This window comes from Arachis hypogaea, chromosome 20 (assembly GCF_003086295.3).
Source record: "Arachis hypogaea cultivar Tifrunner chromosome 20, arahy.Tifrunner.gnm2.J5K5, whole genome shotgun sequence".
NCBI classification, from domain to species: Eukaryota; Viridiplantae; Streptophyta; class Magnoliopsida; order Fabales; family Fabaceae; genus Arachis; species Arachis hypogaea.
This window is the reverse complement of record NC_092055.1, coordinates 1,192,078-1,213,659: the sequence shown is the minus strand read 5'-3', so window position 1 is coordinate 1,213,659 and position 21,582 is coordinate 1,192,078. Positions and strand designations below refer to the sequence as shown.

Below are 21,582 nucleotides of genomic sequence, written 5' to 3'. Positions count from 1 at the left end.
GAAACACAACGATAAAACAAATTATTTAAAAAAGCGAAAATGTATTTCCCGAGGTGAGCTGCTTCCACTTATCTGGTGTCTCTCTCTCACCTCGGTGACAGTATTGCTGCAGGCATATGATGGACGCTGATACGACCTGAACTGAACACCGAGTAAAGTTGCGTGTGTCAGTAAACCAACCCCATTCTCGTCACCCACACGAAAACCTCTATACATAATTAATTTTTTCGGTTAAGATAAAATCGGACGCAATTTACTAATTTCCTTCTTTAACCGTAGATTTTTTCCAATATTAGGATCTTATTGTTATGAACAAAGAATTTTGTTTACATCAAGGTTTTTAAAGAATATTTACTTACTAAAATAAAAATAACATATAAAAATATATAAAATATATTTTTAAATCAAAATAAATCAATATAAATTTTAGATATATATATATATATATATATAAAAAAGAATATTTAATCAAATATTTTATATTTTTTTTACGTATTAACTAAGAATGTTACTGTAGTATTTTTTACGTCGTATTCTTATTCTAGTACCTTCAAAAATCTTATTCCTAGTATTACTTTGGAATCCAACGTTTATAATTTTATTATTATCTATGATTAATTTTTTATTTAATTTATTTTTTTTGATAGAATCATAATCTATATTGTAAAAAATTACACTAAAACATAGTATATGAGAATTACAATTATATCAGAGAATACTAAAGATAATTAAAAAATTAAATTTTTACTTTATAGTTATTGAAACAAATCTGAAAATTTTTTATGATCTATTTATTTATTATATTTTTAGTATTCTTGGTATTTTTTTTTAATATGCTATAATTTTTTACTATTATTATTATCTATAGTTAGTTTTTTGTTTAATTTACTTTATCTAATAGAATCAATAAATCATATTATAAAAAGATAATAACAAACATAATAAACAAGAATCACAATGATAAAAGTGTATAATATCAAACAAAAAGTTAAAAAAAAATAAAAACAATAAATAATAGAAAAATATAGCTAATATAAATAGAAATAACAAGAATTTTATAAATAATATAATAACATACATGAAGGATAAAGTTGGTAAAAGATAAATAAACGGTAAGTATCCATGGCTAAAAGCTCGTTAGGAAAACACGGAAGCTAAAAATAGTTGCTTCTTGTAAACGTTTGTTTCGGTATCAAAATCACTTCTGCTTTCATGAAAAAAAAATTTGCCAAACCAAAAGTTGACGCTTTCAAGAAGTCGAAACGTGCTTCTTCTCTTCCAACGAGTTTCCCAAACACACCCTTTCTTCTAAACGCAGATTTCATTTTGTAGCTTAAAAGTGCGTGTATTGGAAGCAAAAAATATGCGTTCACTTCAACATGAGGTCACCTTTCGTGATCATTATTGGTTTTTTTCAAAAGAATTTTCATATTGGTATTAAGTTATATAAAATAATTATTTTTTGCTTCAATTTGTAGTATTTTTATATATTTTGATTCTCAATTAATTCTTGTTATTGTAATTCTATTATAATATGAATTAGTGATCTTATTAAAAATGATAACGTAAATAAGAAATTAATTTTACATAAAAAATAGAATCACAAGTAATAAAATTTGACGGTCCTAAATACATTTAAATAAAAGAATACTGAGACTACTCCAAAAATTATACTATTTCTTTTTTTCTTCACATTGTAAAATCTATTATTATATTTCTTGTTCATTGTTTATTATTCTAACTTGTTATAATATGTATTATTGTTTCTACTGAAATTGATAAATTAAGTAAAAAATTTATCCTAAATAATAATAAAAACACAATTAGTAAAAAACTAGAATCCAAAACAGTGCACAAATTAGGATTATTCATAGTATTCATACAAACTGCAAAAATATATTACTTTATATGTTATTTTTAAGTTAATAAATAAGTATTAACTTTTATTCAAAAAATTATAACAAACTAAAGCATATCTTTATAAAAAATATCATATAAAAAAAATACTAAAAGAACTATAAAAAAAGATTAAATATACTTAAAAATAATATTATAATTTTTCAGTAATTTACTAACTATCGATCTAAAAGTGATTTTAACCAACATTATCCAAACAATTTCATTTTATCAAATTAATTTTAATATAGAATTGCCAAACATAAATTATGTGGGTACAAACTCACTTATCTTCGAAATTAATTTTACAGAATTAATTTCTTTCAATTTTCAGTTTAACCAACTCTAACCCAAACACACACTTTATCGTTCAGTTTATTCGCAATGTATGAGCATATTTTAATATGTATTTTATAAAAGGTTGCAAAAATCGAACCACCAAATGAATCCATAGAGTGACCAACTCAACGGTTTATTAGTCTATTCATACTTTAACTGGGATTCAAAAAGTTTATTAACATATGACATACAATTATAAAAAATGAAGAAGTCCTTTTTAATTTTGTACATTCAATAAATTTTCAACTAAATAAACTATCTAAAAATTACATCTTAAAAATTATAACTTCGGTCATCAAAAATTTAAATTTAAATCCTTTAAAAAATCTTATCAGCTACATATTGTCAAATAAAATAAATTTCGTGTAGTACTTATCGGCATCATTTTTTTTGTGTAATCTCTTAAAATCAACATAATAATTATAAAAAATTTAACACCGTACCAGCATCCATTAACATAAATACTCCAACATTAACCCAAAAAACACGAAAAACAAATGAAGCAGCACCATATTTTTTATGGCGCCGGCGTTTTACGGCGGACATTCTACGGCGGCAGATAGTAACGCTCAAATTGTGCTTTGAGGGTTACTATGAAGCCAAGAACGTGACACTACTGTTGTTGGTAGCGGCGCAGGAAGTGAACGGGGTGGTTGCGGCGTGAAACTCGGATGGAGATACAAAGGGGTTTTATGATTTTCTTCTGACAGAAAGGGGACAGTTGGGCTGTCTTACCGGGGGTTTGTTTTTCTTTTTTACACCTTTAAAAACCATAAAAAAAACCTACTTATTTTACCTATTTACCGGTTAACTTCAGTTTGGCCGGTACAATAACCGGTTCTTTGCCAATTGCTTTCTTTACGCTTACTCGGATCGCTTGGCTCACCAGTTCTCCTTTAACCGGGTTGAACCAACCCAGTCCGGTTCGGTTTTTAAAACGATTAGCTTATACTACTTCTTACAAAACTACAAAACAAAAATAATAACCGATTTAGAAGTTAACTTCGAAATTCATTTTCTCCATAATATCTTAAGAGTATCAGACTGCATATTAAATAATATGGTTCAAGAATAAAATATATTTTGCTATATTTAGCCTGGAATACGTATTTTTAATTTGTTTTTATAATGAAATAACAATTATTGTTAAATTTCAATAATTTCTTAACTACTTTACATCCGATTCATTATTAAATAGTACAAGTATATGTTGGAAAATACCACTACTGCAGGTAATGTAACGTAATTTCCTATACCGAACATAATGAGACTATATATCTTCTTAAGATGGGTGACTGGAGAATAGTGGGCTCGACTCCTTTCTCATGGGCCAATCGTCCGAACAAGTAAGACTCTTACTAACTTTGGACAATATTGAAACTTAGAGACACCAGAGTAAATATTGCAACTATTGTGAAATCAAAATATAATTTTCTTAACATACATAATTGATCACTGCAAGAAAATACAAATTAGATAGAAGTAAACCGTATATTAGAATTGAAGGTTACATAAACGTAATTCTTACACAACACGTCTAACCAAATTAACCGGCGTAACTTCTTTGCACCAAAAAATGTCTGCTCCGTCCAGAAGACCGGCATAAGGTGTTTTCGGACAAGCTCTCTTAGCCGGCCAACCTTCTCCACCTTCATGTACTTTGTCCGTCGTTCTTGTACTTCCTACACGGAGGTCAGCTGCCCCTTCGACATGGCTTACGAGAACACACTTCTCTTAACCCATCAGCTACTTCCTATGATGGTAGCCTCCGTAGGTCCGCTTAAAGTGTGCCTGTCGGTCGTTCTGCCTCCCATTGTCTTTGGACTTTCCTTCTGGATCTTCTTCAGCCTCTATTTGTCGCTCCAGTACAATCTCTACCTGCACCAAGCATCCCTCCTGTCTGTCCTCGGTTTGACAGCGTCAAGCACAGCGAGGAGCGTGAAGCACCACATGCAGTCTCATGCATAATTAGCTCGGGAAGGAGAACGGCGTACGTGCGGAGTTTATCAATACGCGTCTACTAGAAGATGCCTCCAGCTCAGTTTATCGCCTGCTGAAACATAACGGCTACAGCACGGTAGAAACGGCCTTCGCGGAATATGATCACAAATCACTTGCTAGGTGTGTCTTGTGTTGAGCGTTACATTTTGCTTAATCAGATGCATATCCTAAGGGATTTTTTTTTTAAATGAAAAAAGGGTTTAATTTTTCCCAACATGATTTATGAACTTTAATTCCCTAAATCCCATTTTCTTTTTTCCTGGCATTTAAGCAAGTTCGCCGAACCGCCAACAAACTCTATAAAATTTGGCAACTTCGCCATATCTCCGGCAAACTCTATAAATTTTATATAGTTCGCCTAACTCCGCGGCAAACTCGGTTATAAGGTTTTTCAATCCCGCTTTTGAATGCATTATCACCATCTCCAGATAATATATAAATATATAAACAATATATAAAAATACACAAACGTACATGGACAACAACCATGACTTCTTCAAGAATTTTTTAATTATAAATTACAAAAATATTAACTCATACTTAACAATGACAACTACTGTTAACGTCTCTAAAAATACGTAGATACTTTTTTATCATTCCTAGTTGGTTTAATAAACATCTACTTATATTTTAATTGAAACAATTCTTTCTTCAAACCAAAGTTCTCATTTTCTAATTTTTTCAATCGTTAAATCTTATTAATTTTCAAATTATCAAAATGACACTGACTCTGAACAATATTCTAAATTCTAATCATAATTTTTCTGACTAAGTTATTTTGTTACATATTTTCTGTTTATTTTACTTTTTTCGAGTTACATCTTTTCTTTTTATTTTACTTTTTCGAGTTCGTTTATATATTTTCCTTTCTAAATTAACCAATTACTAGCAACTACCATTGTATTTTTGTTTTCTACTGTTATAATTATCAATCTTTTTTACCAAAACTTTTCTTCTCTATCCAATTCGTAAAAATTTTAACTCATAATTTTACCTACCGAAAAATCGAACCAAAAAGCCCATCCCACATCATAACAAAATTCATATGTTGGGCCTACACCGAAAACCCCAACATCATAATCATCATCATTAGGGATGAATAAATCTAAGCACATAAATCCCCTTCTCTAACACAGACTGTATATCCTCTGACTCTACACAGCCTATGTCTCCATTGCTTGCTGGGACGGGATAGCATGTAATATTCTAATATTGTTACTTATGTGTATTTGGTTATCAAAAAAAAATTTGCTTTATTAAATTGGTAATTATTAGCGTTATATTGAAAATATTGACTATAAATTAAATTATTTCAAACTTAATACTGTAAAAAAAATTGATTTCGTGATTTAAAAATAAAATAAATTAGTCCCTATTTCCTTAAATGACTGACAATGTTACTATTTGGTTAACTGAAATAAATCATTGTTAACAGATTAATATTTTGAAGAATAAATTATTTAATTAATTTCAATGTGATGCAACCAGTGATTATTAAGCAATAATTTTTCAACTAACTCGTTTTTTCCCTCTACAATTCATGAGCTAACTTTCTCTCTCTTTTTTTTTTTTCCCGAACAGCTAACTTATTTATTATATATATGACTATGACTTAATTTGGATCATCTCCATACAATATCAGTCCAATTCATGGATTTAGCAAAAAAAAGCCCAACTGCATAAATAAATACCAACCCAACTCTTTCCAAAATTAAGAAAATGATTAAGCAGTTAATTTAAACATACTTTTTCATTTAATTGCCTCATAACACTCGACAAATTTCTGCGTCCTATTAATGCCACTCAGTCCGTGTCTCATTCTATCATATCAACACGACCACGCGTCCTTCATAAGAGGTATCCACCTCATTTCAATACATGTTGAAATTTTTTCACTTCAGCATCGTAGCATTGGCCCTAATATAAATGTGGTCCATGAAATAATTTGAGAAAAATTAAAATTGCATCTGCATGCCTTGTTTGGTTCTGTTGGATTCACCTAAAGTGGAGCGGTGGAATGTGAGTTTGTGACAGTGATGTACTAACACTGTGCTCACGAGACCTGTGTATTTTTATTTATTTATTTATTGTTTTGCTGCATTATTAATAAGGTGGAAACTCAGGTGCAGTCGACTTCACATAAAATTGATACTTGAGAGCCGTTAAATGATTTGATTGATTTGACTAAATTTTCATCTAACAGTTCTCAGATATCAACTTCACGTGAAGTTCTGAGTTTTTACCTATTAATAATACAACTAATAATAAAAAATTACTTATATATATAAAACTTGAAGTGGTTTATGCACATTCATTCAATATGGCGCTTTTAAATTTAAACATGGAGATAACAATGGGGTTGGATTGGGATATAGAAAACACAGGTGCTTTACATCGGTGTAGTGTCAGAATAACAAAATTCGGACTATACGAGTTTTTTCATGGTAAACGGACGGTCCGAGTTGTTAAAGGCAACGAACTGGAGAGTCCAATTTCCTTCTGCCGAAATTCAAATTTTTTCAATTTCAAATCGGACCATCCGATTTATTCTGCAAAATTTTTAAATCAAGCAACTTGTAGAGTTGGAGTTCTACATCCTAACGCTCATAAAAAGCTGTTCCACAGATTTATCTTGTACCCCATAAATCCATATCTAGGCACATCGCATACAAGGCTTCTATAACCATAAAATTGAGTCCCAATATGAAAACACATGATAATGAAATAACAGTCAAGGTTAACCAAATTTACTGCAATTATTAAATATTAAATATGAATTTAATTTGATGTAATATCAATGTAAAATAATTTTATATGAGTATCATATTATGTAATATCATATCAGTAAAAATAACTATTTTTATATTGATTGCGTGAATAATTATCTAAAAATATAGATATAATTGCATGATTATATAAAACGTTTTATTTTGTCAACGTATTAAATTAAATTTATTAAATATATAACAAGAAAAGAATAATTATAGGTGCGATCTAAAAAATAATGATATTATAATGAGTGACTTAGTGAAAATTTTGACTCGAATCCTAGGGGAGAGAAAGATTGATAATGGTCCATAAAGTTGATTAAACATCGGCAAAAAGATGAAAGTAAAAGAAAAAGAGAGAAAAAAAAAAAGATGCCCCAGGACTGAGGACCAGTTTAATTGGTTGTTGATTTATCAATTATCCATTATGAGTAAATAATACACTAACTTTAAGATGATTTGATCGAGGGGTGTCACACATCAATGATTTATGACTTTATAATATACACACCCAAACAAAAATTAGCATGTCATTTAACCCTAATTAAGGTGATGCCAAAACCTTGAGGAACTTGCCTCTCATCCTCTCTCTATGTATTGAAAGATGTTTATTGAATTGTTGGTAGTTGTTTAAGACTTTTGAATTATATGAATAGTGTTACATAAAGGCAATTTGACTTTTAATCAAAATATATTGACAATTTGATCTTTAATATGTGAGATAAAACTAATGTTTTAAAAAATAATGCTAGAGAGTTTGTTTTTGTAAAATTAACTAATTTTTTAAAAATTATTTTATTTATTTTAAATTTTAGATTCTAAACTTTAAATTTTAAATTTTAAATATTAAATTTCAAACAAAATAATTTCATATACTTTCTCGTTTTAAATTTTTTGTTGTTATCTTTTGCTCCACTTGATGTGTTGAGCTTCTTTCTTTAAAAAAAAAATTATCTCATATTTTCGTAGAGAGATTATTTTATTTTGATTGAAAATTTGTTATTTATTTTTTTTTACGGTATTCCTCATTTCGACAGATTAAGGACTAATCCATCGTAAATCAGAACTCTATTTAAGAATTTGTTACTGGTTAATGGGAACGTTTCTCTTTACAGTATGTCAGTTCACATAAATATAATCTATATTATATATCTATGTACATAAAATTCTGCATATATTTCACACAGATCTATTTTAATTTTCTACAAAGTTTCTTTTTAAATATCATAAATAAAAGACTTAATACACATCTAAAGTATATATCTATTCCTAATCCTTAATAACTTGAATAGAGTCTCTTGCACGCATACTCTACTATCTTAAAAATATTAACCTGAAACAAAAAAATTTATCAGTCTCATGTCCTAACTTTATAAATTTATGTTGAGAGGTAATCTTAATCTCTCACCTCAGGAACACTATCAAGTAAAAGTGAAGAGATCTAATAAACTATCTTACTTTTAATTACTTTATAAGTGGTAGAATAAGTACATTCTAACTAATTCTTTTATATGAACAAACTTTGACGTGGGAGAGATAAGAGACATACCTTTCATCTTTGATGGCAATATAATAATGAAAGCATATAAATATACAGAGAGAAGTTAGTTAATTAAGGTAGGTAGAGAGATAGGGACTAAAAGACTGAGACTGAGAGACAGAGACTAAGAGACAGAGACCGAAATAAATTTTAATATTCTGTTTGGTGCAAAATGAGAGACAGAAATTGAAACAAGAATAAAATTCTAATTTAATTTGCACAAAGGATAAAATTGGAATTAATTAATTGAAATGAAGGTATTTTAGGTATAAAATGTTATTAAAATTTCAGTCTCCGTCTCTAAAAATTTCAGTCCCCTGTGTTCCTACTTTTTGGAAGTACTGAAATACTGAAATTTTAGGGACAGAGACAGAAATTTTAGTGCCAGTCTTTGAGCCAACAAACATAATACTGTGTCTCAGTCTCTGTCCCAGTACCTCAAAACAAACGCTACCTAAGAGTATAGCATAAAGCTATAGAGAAATGAGAATGTTTGTATTCTTTTAAAAAGTTTGCATATAAATCATGGTGACTGGTGAGTGATGACGTGGCATGTATGCATTCACCTTACTTAGAGCCGGTAATATTGCTCTTCACAGGATTCGTGACAAAATCTTATGACTCTCATAAGTCTTATATAAACGTGAACTTGATTGATTAACTTCTCTATATGATGTTAATGGTGATGATGATCACCCCTTGAAGTAAGTTTCTATGTCAATAGATCTATCTTAATATTGGAGTAAAAAAAACTTCACGAATAGTAAGTATTAACACACATGATATTCCTTCAGTTACCTCATCCAAACCCAATTTTGATGCTACATTTGCTGATATTCACAATAAGAAAATTTGATCCTTTATATACAATTATACAAAATACCTTACTTTAATTCCTCAAGAGCTTCTAAATCCAAAATAATCCATCACAAGCTCTCTATTTCAAATAGTATTAACATCATTATCATCATAATCACCAAGCATAGAAAGAGAAAAAGGAGCAACGGCCACTTTAAATGCTCTTGTAAATGCTCTGTCAATATATATCATCTCATAATCACCTTCCTGCATTGTAATAAATACAATGAGATTAGAGTTCAGACACCCAAATTCATGTTATTGGATGTCTATAAATCCATTCATACTTGATGAAAAAAGAATTGAAACCAATCATAAACCTAAATAGATATATGCAACAAATAATGTATCCAAATGATGGAGAATAGCTTCCAAATTTGGGTTAATTGTAATTTTCCTCCCCTATAAAATAAAACAGTTTCAAATTTGATGAGCATTATGTGAAGATTTTAGCTAGAAGTAGTCATGAAATAATGCAACATGCAACTTATGACAAAAACTACAGAAGGCTGTAGAACTTGGCTTGATTTATTTTTTCCCAGAAGCATGATTTGATGATTAATGAATCAGACAAAAGCAACAATATTTAGCTTCATGAATAACAATAAGAGGGAAAAAAAGTATACCATTTTTCCATTTGGTGTTTTTAATGGAAATCCAGAAGTGTATTCAAAACTACTCTTAGGACGTATAGCTGGTTGTTCACCAACCACCCCAAGCCCCCTGTTATCAAGAATGCAAATTACATCAAGTAGTTATATTGAAACTAAATTAATATGAATTTAAATCAGAATACAAAACACATTACACATATATAGAATATAGAACTAATCAGGTATAGCAGAGTCTAATCCAGCCTATAAGGACATGGTCCAATCTTACTAGATCGATTAGTGTTAAATTCACCTCAATTTTTCTACTTAAAGAAGAAAGAAAAGGGAAAGAAAGCATAAAGAAAAGAATAATGTACTGACCAGACATCTTCACTTTTGCCATGAGCATCAGTTATAATCCAATGTCTTCTAAGAAGTTGAACTGGGCGAATTGAGTTATTAGTAATTCTGACTTTATATGCATAGAAGTATAGCCCCTTTGAAGGGTGACTTCTATCCTGTATATATTCACTTCTGACTTGAACCCTGATTCCCTAGAAAAAAAGGGGGGTAGATTAAATGTTGTAGGTTCCCTTCTAATAAAATGAAATGTCATATATCCCTACCAAGGTTGTAGCATCACTGTAACATTTCAAGAGAGAATGTGGGGCAATTTCTATTAGCTCATCTCGGTAGCTAGCTGCATCCTAATCCAAAATTGATTTGAGAAAAAAAAAACGAATGTGTCAATGAGATGAGAGATGAAAGATGATATATGCATTGTTCAGAAACAAAATAACGAACAAGAATGTACTATTCTGAAACAGTGAGACAAGTTCTTCTTGTAGCATATATGATCTAATGCCCAAAGGTGAAAAGTCATATGCAGCTGTATTCATATTAGATTACAATTTAGTCAAATTTATCAAATCATCTAACGTTTTTCAACAATCAACTTTATATGAAGACAACTGCATGTGAATCTTCGCCATGGTAAAAACCATATAACAAATAGACATTAAGAATTAAGATCTCCAAAAGGATCACACACACCTCAAACCTCTCATCAGCAACTGCTTCCTTCAACAATCTCCGCAATCGTAGAACTGGCATATCCTTTTCATAATACTTCAGCGTGTCGCGAATCCTCGCCGCCTCCTCATAATCCTACCACAAGTTTCCAAAATTCAACCAAGTAGGAAGGAAATTCCAAAACCAAACTTACCAACAACAATCAAATTAGTTTAATTTTGATGCAATGTGATCCAATCAGAATATAATCAATATATGATGATAGGATATTGGTATGTTAGTTTTACACTTTAAGTACATGGAAATTAGGTTTTCCATAAGAACAATCGATTTAAACAGTATCTTATAACAAAATCGCTAGTCATTTAGTTGCAGTTACCATTTAACTAATCTGGCGTAAATAGTCGGAACAAATCAATGTAGAACAGACCTCAGATTTTGCAGCTGCTTCCATTTGATGCTTCAAGATAGCATAGTTGTGGCTCGGACAGAAGATGGATCTCCAAACCTTGCCTCCGTTCATCTCCGGCGGCTTCGCACCGCACGCCACGATCATTCCACCGCATTTCCTTCCCTGCCGCCGGTTCCTCCAATTTACCTCTCCAATCCTCCACGTAAATGCTTCCTTGGACTCCGTGAAAATCGCCGGCAACCGCAATTCCATGCAACAACCACCATTGATGCTTAATAACTGCATTTTTCATTCAATTCTGAAAAAAAAATGATAACAATAATCCTTACTCAAACAATTAACAAGATCAAATGCTTAATCCGTTGCTTTTGATTTAGCTCTTGTGCTAGCACGTTTTCCGCGGGTTTTCTCTAATTTTTTTTCCTCTTTCATATTTGGAAGATGTGTGACCGTTTTTAACGGTTTTCGTTCTGCTCAGGTGCCAAAAATTTTGTTGTTTACGGCAAAATTAGACGTTGTCTATATTCTCTCTAGATTTCGGTTTTACTTTATTAAATTGTTTTAGAATATAAAATATATATTAAAATAAATTAATTTATATATATATTTTATATATAAATATATCATAATTAATTTAATGATTTTTTTAGTATACACATAATATTTTTTAATAGAAAAGACATTTCTTAAATTAAAATTTTATCTAAAAAAAGTAAAATAAATAAATAATCAACTGAAATTAAAGATATTTGTTTCGAAAATTACCTGAAACGTTGATTAGATACTTAAGTTAGTAAAGGCAGATTTTTAGTAGATCAAAACGTGAATTATATCTAAGATGTCAGTGTATTTATAGTAGAATAGATAACGACATAGAGAAAATAGAGTTTATTAGAGGAACTTAAGGAGGTAGTTATTTGTTTAGTCAAGCATGACCTTTATGTTTTTGCTTTTTTTTTTTTTGTACCAGAGTATCCATCAAACCAGAAGCCCAATGACTAATCCCTCGGATACTGCAGAGATAAAATAGGCGACCCTCCCAAGCAAGTAAGCTTCATTCCCATCCTCCAGTGAGTATCAAATCCGAGAAAGATGGTTAAGGTCTACCTTTAAGGGTGGACCTTTCATTTTTATTGGGCCTCACTTTCGGTTTGGGCCAAAGTATAAATAATATTAAATATATTTAAAAATATATAAAATTAAAAAAACAAATAATCTAATAAATAATATAAGTTTAAAATTATATTTTTATTTTTAATATTAGATTAATAATGTTTTTTTGAATTGTGATCTGTTATGGTATTTTTTTAAAATGTGGAATGATTTAATTTAGGGAGTATAAATTGAACCGTCCGATTTTTAATCTGATTTTTATGTTCAATTTATGTACTGTAAATTTTTTTAATTTTTTAAATACAAATCGAATGGTCTAATTCTTATACCCAAAATTTTTAAACACTAAAAATTATAATATTAAAATATATCACTAATTTTTTAATCATTTTCTTGGGTCTAATTTTTTAGCAGTTTAAAGTCATTATTTCATTAGACAAATTAATGAATCATGTAAAATATTTTGAGTAAAGTATCGTTTTTGTCCCCAACATTTGGGGTAAATTCTATTTGTATCCCTAACGTTTAAATCGTCCTATTTGTATCCCTAACGTTTTTAAGAGTGAGTCAATGTTATCCTGCCATCAATGACATATCATTTGTGCTTTAGTTTGAGTTTTAAAAATCTCTTTTTGAAGTTAGAATACAAATGTCTGGAATAGAATCGATGATCTACTCCAAAAAATAGCTCATCAAATGTTGAAACTAATTCCTACAACATTTACATAGTTCACTTTTCTAGGCACATAATTGAATCTAAACACAAATAATGGGTATAATATTAAAATCGAACACATTCAAGTGAGACCTAATTGAGAATGAATACATTCAAGTGAGAATAATTGAAAAATATAATCTGATTTATTAGTATAATTGATAGTAAGATAACATTAAAAATACAAATAGAACAATTTAAATATTAAGAACACAAATAAAATTTACCCCAAACATTGAGGACAAAAACGATACTTTGTTCAAATATTTTTATCCATTTCTTTACTTAGCTGAATTTTGTTAGCCTTGTAAGGAAAACTTTGGTCGAGTGAAGAACGTGGAAGAAGAGAAAGGGAGAAACGTGTGGCGGCTCTTCGTTAAAGAGACTTGGAACACCGCTACTCCAATCGCAGCTTCCAACATCAATGGCTTCTTCTTCTTCCTTCCTTGCGCCATCATCCACATCCATTCTTCACTCTAAGGTAGCTCCTTCTTTCCTTCTCAATTTCTCCTCAATTTTTTCCCCAACAATTAACGCTCTCTTTTTTCTTTTTTCTCTCAGAAAGATGTCGGTCTCTCTGCTTTGACTTCCACGTCTTCCATTTCTTCTCAGCGATGCCAGAAAACCGGTTTCAGGAGAATTTGCTGCTCCGTTGCAGCACCACAGCAATCTCAACGCCAGCCTTCTACGACTGGATCAGTTCCGTTTTGCTTCTGTTTCTTCTTAATTTCGTCTTGGTTTTGTTTTTGCGGTGTTTGTAATGAATGTTTTGTTGATGGCTGTGGTTTGTTGGTTTAGGTGAAGACGGCGATGACGATGACTGAGAAGATATTGGCTAGAGCTTCTGAGAAACCCTATTTGACCCCTGGGGATAATGTTTGGGTTAATGTTGATATTTTGATGACTCATGATGTTTGTGGCCCTGGTTCTATTGGTATTTTCAAGAGGGAATTTGGCGAGGATGCTAAGGTAATTCATTGGTTCGGTTGCCCTATGTTCAATGCCTTACTCTTGAATTTGATGGATGCAAACGTGAATTGGGATTGATGTGTGTGATTGTTTTCCATGTAACTAGAATAATAATTATTATTATATGGATATAGATGAATTTTTGGTAATTTGGAGATGGATGAGTTGCGACAATGTTTGAGGACAAATTAGTAATATCTAGTTGTGGTTTCTGTTTGTCAATTTAGAAGTCATGCGAGTGGTGCTAGTAGTAGACAAATTAGTAATAATGGATATGGCAAGATAATTTTTCTTCTTGGGAAGTGCTCTTGGTTGAGTACTTATGTGGTTCATTTAAGGATTGTTATCTTGATTGGATTACTTGGTAGTTATTCTCCTTAGATGTACTTTTGCTGACTGCATTATTCTAATTGAAGGTTTGGGACCGTGAAAAGCTTGTGATAATACCTGATCACTATATCTTCACCAGTGATGAAAGAGCCAATCGCAATGTTGACATACTAAGAGATTTCTGCCAAGAGCAGAATATCAAGTACTTTTACGATATTAAGGATCTTAGTAATTTTAAGGTATGCATTATATGATTTCTTCAATATTCATTCAATTGCTTCGTTCTTAGAAGATCATTGCGAGTAGGTGATAGCCAAGGACATTGAATGTGGGATTATGACTATGTAGGCAAATCCAGACTACAAAGGTGTTTGCCATGTTGCTCTTGCTCAGGAAGGTCATTGTAGGCCTGGAGAGGTAAGAGTATTTCAACAAGTTAAATTTAAGGCTAGTGAAGGACTATCTGAAGGATTCCACTACCTATTTTTTTGCTAATCTCGTTCTATTGCAGGTTCTCTTGGGCACTGATTCTCACACTTGTACTGCTGGAGCATTTGGTCAATTTGCTACGGGGATTGGGAATACTGATGCAGGTTTTGTGTTGGGAACAGGGAAGCTTCTCCTCAAGGTAACTTATGGTTTCACTGATGTCTTTTACATTGTTAAGAATGACCATTTTGTGTTTGATTTTACCAGAGCAGCTGAACTCAGTGGCAATATTTTATTCTACTAGAACATAAATGTTTTTAGTGCTACTTTTCACATCTTTACCCTTCCCTTTGTTGTGCCTATCTTGTTGCACCTGTTCAGTGTTCTCACCCCACACATATCATCATACTCTAAACTATTTGTGGTTCATGCTTCATAGCATTATTATTTTCTCTGTTTCTCACCCTTGTCAGTCTGTTATCTTAAGACTGGACCTCTAAACCTTCCAAGTTTCTAGGTGTTTGCATTTAGCACTGTTCTGTTTTCTTTATTAATAGTGTGTATATATATACCTTACTTAAATGCAGGTGCCTCCAACTCTAAGATTTGTTATGGATGGAGAAATGCCCAGTTATTTACTTGCAAAGGATCTGATTCTGCAAGTAAGTAACCTTGATCCCATACTTCCATATTTGTTGGATATTTTATACTTATACACATGTTGCACTCATAAGGTGTCTAATTACCTTGATTGCATGTAGCTGATACGAAATGACATGATTGAATGGTTTACCTTGCAGATAATTGGTGAAATAACTATGGCTGGTGCAACATATAAAGCTATGGAGTTTGTTGGCACAACTGTTGAAAGTTTAAATGTGAGTTCATTCTGCAAGATGCTATGCTATTATGTGACTCTAAATGTTGCTTCAATCTGAATAATGTTTTGTTTTTATTAATTTATCACGTGTTGTTTCGGTTTGTTCATGTTGGTAGATGGAGGAAAGGATGACGTTGTGCAATATGGTTGTTGAAGCTGGAGGAAAGAATGGCGTTGTTCCTGCTGATAGCACTACATATAAATATCTCGAGGTTTGTGCAATTTGAGCAGAGGCAGTGAAATTTATGTCCCACCTCTTAAGTTATATGCATATATCTCACTTTGCTTGTATGTCTAGATTTTCTCTGAATGTTTTGTGTAATAAAAAATTATGTTAACACTATGTTTACTTTCCTATCTTGACCCTTGAATGGTCAGAGCGTGCTGTATTTTTGCCCCTTCTGTAGATTGTCTTGATTAATTCTGATGGTATGATGTTTCCCTTTTTCATTTTAATATGGTCATTGCATGAAGGTTTAGTGTGGTGCATTTATGTGGGGTTCCCCGTGAATGATGATTTTCCTTTTGATATCATGCTCTTGTTTGGCCAGCAGTGACTTCATTTTCCTTTCCTGTTCTTGTTCAGGATAAGACATCTGTGCCATATCAACCAGTTTATAGTGATCAGCAAGCAAGGTAGTCATAATTTTCTAATCATTTTGTTCATTTCCTCTCATAATAGTTATTGGCATAGCATGTCAATCTAGGGGGTTATATGAAGAAAATATGTCTATTATATTTAAATTTACATTACAGGTATATTAGTATCCACTACAATGTTAATCCATTTTAACCTGTTTTACGTGTTTGCATTCAGATTTCTTTCTGAATATAGATTTGATGTCTCAAAGTTGGAGCCATTGGTAGCCAAGGTTAGCCCGTTGATTGTGTTTTCAGTGAGAATGTTCCTTTATCTTTGGTATAATGCTTCTCCTACGTCCACAAGCTAATATGATGCCTATGGTTGTTGCAGCCTCATTCTCCGGATAACCGTGCTTTGGCTAGAGAGTGCAAGGACGTGAAAATTGACAGAGTATACATAGGATCTTGCACGGGTGGAAAAACAGAGGATTTCATGGCTGCAGCAAAAGTTTTTCTAGCTTCGGTAAAGCATTGTATTTTTATATTCCGTATATAAATTCTAAATATTGCTGACTTCTGATTTGACTTCTGATTGATGTGTCTTATGGATGAATAACTCTATTTATGTACAAGGCTAAATGTCGTCGTTTGATCCATATAGCCGATCCCACCTAGTGGGATAGGGTTTTGGTGGTGGTGGTGTTGTATGTACAATGCTAAATTACATATACTACAACCTATGATTTGTTAGTATTGTATGACCAATCTCTGTCTTAAAATGTTTGAGCCTATTTGCTACATTTCTTTTTTCTGTATGGTATTTTGTCATGGATATGCTTTTTTTTATGACATTTGTGTTAATGTGCCTTGGGACTTTAAAATTATTTCTGCTGATGAAAAGCTTGATATCTGCATCTGCAGGGTAAAAAAGTTAAAGTACCCACATTTCTTGTGCCTGCAACACAGAAGGTTTGGATTTTTTTTTTTCATGTTTCTTTGTATCAGAGATGTTAGAGTCCCATATTGCCTCGAGCTAGCTTTCAAAGTTGAGTTAGTTCCACCTAATTCCCGTTAAGATGATTTACAATAATTAATCAAATATTTCAGGTTTGGATGGACTTATATAGCATCCCAGTACCTGGAGCTGGTGGTAAGACTTGCTCCCAGATATTTGAAGAAGCTGGATGTGACACACCTGCTAGTCCTAGTTGTGGTGCTTGTTTGGGTGGCCCAAAGGATACTTATGCACGCTTGAATGAACCTCAGGCAAGTTCCCATCCATTTGTTTGGGATAGTATTATATTAGAGCAACTCAAATTCCTCATAATACTATACTAGAGTTATTGTGTCTTGGTAGTTCCTTTATTTATACAGAATATAGGGACGTGTGATTCTGTGAACTGAAATAAGCAGCGGGTTATTATTTATTTTCTCTATTTCAATATAAATGTCACTTGGATTGAATTTGTACATTGAAAAATCAATGTATCTACATATAATTGTATCCATCTAAATCGTTTCTTCAATGTACGAATATTTCAAAGCATAACACTTAGTTTAAAATGGATTGGCCTTCCCCCGGACCTTGCGTAACGCAAAATGCTTTTTGCCAGGCTGTCCTTTTGTCTCCACCTAGTGGAAAAAAAGGTTTTGTAGTCGTATCTTATGCATGGCTGCTCCTCTACCACATGGTTGCCAACATTTATATGCTTTCTTGATAGATAATGAGATTGAAATCTGAATCACCATTTTTGGCTGATTGTGCAGGTTTGTGTTTCAACTACAAATAGGAACTTCCCGGGCCGAATGGGACACAAGGAAGGCCAGATATATCTGGCTTCTCCATATACAGCTGCGGCATCTGCATTGACTGGTTATGTTACTGATCCAAGAGAATTCTTGCAGTAAGGTTATTGTTTTATGATAATACCCTTTCCGATCTATTTGACTGGGGAAGTTTTGTATACTATGTAGCCATTAAAACTGTAAGTTATTGAAGTTTATAGATCTATCTGTCTGTTTTCCCCCTTTAAGAAGTCTTGCGACTGTTAATCCTTTCTGGTGCTTAGTTTCAATAATAAAATAAGATTTTATGTAGTACTTAGCTTGAGATCTATGTTGGTCATTGCTGTAACAATTTTGTAGATGTTTAATATTTTCTTGATCTTATAACCATTCAAGTATAAGGCTAGTGTATAGTTTTGTGAAAGGGAATACAAGAGGATAAAAGCATTATAATGTTTTAATGGATCCATAGAAGGATTGCTCACAGCTCATTCTCTATTGTATATCCTACTAAAATTTCTTTTCTATAAAAATCAGGTAATTTTATTTCATTATCATAGGTTAGGATACACTTCTCCTCCTTTTTGGTCTTTTATTCCCAGATGTTTCCTCCGAGCTTTTTTCATTTTATTGTTTCACTTGGTTTGAACCTATGATGCACGGACAATCACACGGACACACACGACACGGGACACGCTGACACGTGAATTTTAAAATCTTACATGACATGGGGACACGTATACATATAAAATATAAAGTATTTTTTAGATAAATCATAATAATATTTTGATATTTTATTGATATTAAAATATAAATTAAATTTTTTAATTATTTTTAATGTTTTATTTTAATTATATCAAGTATTTAAAATATTTTTTGTTTTAATAAATAATAATATATACTATATCTAAATTTATTTTAAAAATATATGTTAAGAATAAGACTGGACACGCTGACACGTGATGGTATTTAGGTGTGTCCAGACGTATCTGGAGAAGAACTTTTTATTTTTTATTAAGACACGGTTGGACACGACAGACATGTATGTCGGACGAGTATCGTGTCCAAAATGTGTCCGACATGCAAATACGGCAACTCAGCGAAGTGTTCGTGCTTCATAGGTTTTAATTATCAATAGGTTGGAGTAAGGGAATGGATTTTATTAATTTCTTTTTTCTCAATGAATCCAAAAGTAACCATATACAAGGTGATTAAAGGATATTTATATATAAACAGTTTTACTGTAAACATGGCATAAAAGGCATTGTTTAATTTATAAAGTTGATTCAGTTTTTTTTTTTTTTTTTTTTCTTTTGAGTCGATGTTATAAAGTTGGATTTCTTGCTATATATTTACTTTATCAAATTTAAGTAATTTTAAAATCAAATAATTATGCATGAAAAAAGGTAGAAAACGGAAGGACCAAAGTTTTTAAGTTCTGAAACAAAGATAACTAAAATATGTAAGTATTAACTATTAAGTTACAAAAGTTGAACCTTTAAATTATGAGATAAAATTGGACAAAGAAATAACTATTCATATTTGCTCCTCCTAATATCTTTCTCTCAATTTTATTTTTAATTTATTTTCCAACAAAACCTTGTCCCATTTCTCATTGTTAAAATAAATAATGGCCAAGATGCGAAGAGACAAATTGCCAAAAACAATGTGATTTGTTCAACCTTCTGTTCATATATTGCAATAGTTTGGTTTTTAATAAAAAAAAGTTTTAGCTACTATCTATAAATATTTTTGGTGAGCGCCTAAAAGGGGAAAATATTGATGTGTACCAAGATGTATCCTAACTTGGACTGCTGTACCTAAACTTCAATCTCTTTCCACATCCCTCTCGGTCGCCGAATAAAATATCTACACGAGAATATCCGTCTTTTGAATCTAGATTCATTGTTTTCCCATTTTCCCTTTAATTATTTTATTTTATTTGGTGTACTATTGTAAAAAAATTTTATGCTTTTAACCAATTATTTAATATAACATCAAACTATATTCTATAACTTTTTTTATACATACATACCACATGTATTCTTTTATGAAAATTTTCTCAATCTTTTCTTTAGCTTCAGATTACAAACCTAAATTCTAAAGTGCAAAGATAATAGAGTAGATGTTTGAACAAAATTATATGATTGAATTTTTTTGTGCACAATTATGCGAAATATATATTAATTTGGCTTATAAAATTGTGATGGTCTCTTTTAATATATTTTTATTATTGGACAATCCAATGTACATTTATTTTTTTTAGATATGGATAAAGCTATGGTATAACAATAACACTGAGTTGTTAAATTTTGTGATATTTTTTAAAATAATAATTTTTAAAATTATGAGAGAGTATTGTCAATATGGAAAAATGTATTATTCCGTTTCCATAATTTTAAAATATACCACAAAATTCAATAACTAAGTATTACACTAATTTTTTTTCAATATTAAAAAAAATTAGCTTCCATTGTCATCTTAGGGAAATATTTTCATTTTCTCCTTTTTTTTTTTTTTTTTTTTCTAATTGCACCTTACATTGGATCGTGTTAAAAGTTAAAACTTAAAAGTATCTCTCCGTTTTAAGGAAAAAAGAAAAATAAAAGGACAAAAAGATAGAAGACCCTCATCTTTTTTTCCCTCATCATATTTCATACCTACTTTCTCACACACCACCAACCCCCACCAAAGTAGTATTTCAATTATCAACTATGCCATTAGGAAGTTTATTATTTTCTTTGAAGGAATTTTTGTTTTCAATTTTCATTTTCATATACTAAATTTGAGATTACTTATGGGGATTGGATATTGCTATTTTCAACTTAATAATGCAACATTTATTTTAAAAATTTTACTCTCAAACTTTCAATACATACACAACAAAATCTTCTTAAATTGAAAATTATATTTGTAATTAAGCGACAATATTCACTTCTTTATTGACATATTATCACCTAACCAACTTGAATAATATTAAAATGCGTTTTTATTTTTCTTGTTAACTAGCGTGATGTAATTCAATTTGCAATATAATAAGATTATATGAAAATTTTTTTAGTACAATCCTTAATAAGTTTACTGTAAATTCTGAATTCTATATTTTAAATTATAAATTAAATTAATTAATCCCTAATAATACAATTTGATAATAATGATGAAAAGAATTAAGGTTGCCTAACGCAGGTGATAAAAGTTTGAAATATATCTTAAAAAATATCTAATAATTATTCCCGTAACTTTTTTATATAAAAGATAATAAAAAAATTTATTAAATTTAATATATTTAACTAAATTATTTAATATAATACATATCAATAGAGTAAAGATTCACATTATA

General features: G+C 30.8%; 2 protein-coding genes across 3 annotated transcripts; one reads left to right on the top strand and one right to left on the bottom strand.

The window, feature by feature from the left end:
- Nucleotides 1-9,329: 9,329 nt before the first annotated feature.
- On the bottom strand, nt 9,330-12,002 carry LOC112782270 (uncharacterized). 2 transcript variants are annotated; one of them, XM_025824615.3, is made up of 7 exons: nt 11,769-11,909; nt 11,458-11,658; nt 11,049-11,162; nt 10,622-10,702; nt 10,377-10,549; nt 10,029-10,125; nt 9,330-9,609 (listed from the first exon to the last, which is right to left on the bottom strand). In XM_025824615.3, exons 2-7 carry the CDS (start codon nt 11,581-11,583, stop codon nt 9,487-9,489), a joined length of 714 nt encoding a protein of 237 aa, XP_025680400.1. In that variant the 5' UTR covers nt 11,584-11,658; nt 11,769-11,909; the 3' UTR covers nt 9,330-9,486. The 2 variants fall into 2 exon arrangements, with proteins under 2 accessions (XP_025680400.1, XP_025680399.1); XM_025824614.3 differs by having other exon boundaries at nt 11,458-12,002.
- A 1,526-nt stretch (nt 12,003-13,528) lies between these two features.
- Nucleotides 13,529-18,557, top strand: LOC112782993 (3-isopropylmalate dehydratase large subunit, chloroplastic). The gene is made up of 15 exons (XM_025825704.3): nt 13,529-13,748; nt 13,829-13,966; nt 14,066-14,236; nt 14,653-14,805; nt 14,915-14,983; nt 15,078-15,194; nt 15,583-15,657; nt 15,796-15,873; nt 15,992-16,087; nt 16,462-16,511; nt 16,693-16,747; nt 16,849-16,980; nt 17,379-17,426; nt 17,565-17,723; nt 18,225-18,557. Exons 1-15 carry the CDS (start codon nt 13,692-13,694, stop codon nt 18,363-18,365), a joined length of 1,539 nt encoding a protein of 512 aa, XP_025681489.1. The 5' UTR covers nt 13,529-13,691; the 3' UTR covers nt 18,366-18,557.
- The last annotated feature ends 3,025 nt before the right edge of the window (nt 18,558-21,582 follow it).

Excerpts from the sequence above, each read along its gene's own strand:
- LOC112782270 (XM_025824614.3), bottom strand. The coding sequence starts at position 11,724 with ATGCAGTTATTAAGCATCAATGGTGGTTGTTGCATGGAATTGCGGTTG. Across the intron at positions 10,703-11,048 it reads TTGCTGATGAGAGGTTTGAG|GATGCAGCTAGCTACCGAGA; the intron begins GTGTGTGTGATC and ends ATTTTGGATTAG. Across the intron at positions 10,550-10,621 it reads ACAGTGATGCTACAACCTTG|GGAATCAGGGTTCAAGTCAG; the intron begins GTAGGGATATAT and ends CTTTTTTTCTAG.
- LOC112782993 (XM_025825704.3), top strand. The coding sequence starts at position 13,692 with ATGGCTTCTTCTTCTTCCTTCCTTGCGCCATCATCCACATCCATTCTT. Across the intron at positions 13,749-13,828 it reads CATCCATTCTTCACTCTAAG|AAAGATGTCGGTCTCTCTGC; the intron begins GTAGCTCCTTCT and ends TTTTTCTCTCAG. Across the intron at positions 16,088-16,461 it reads CTACATATAAATATCTCGAG|GATAAGACATCTGTGCCATA; the intron begins GTTTGTGCAATT and ends GTTCTTGTTCAG.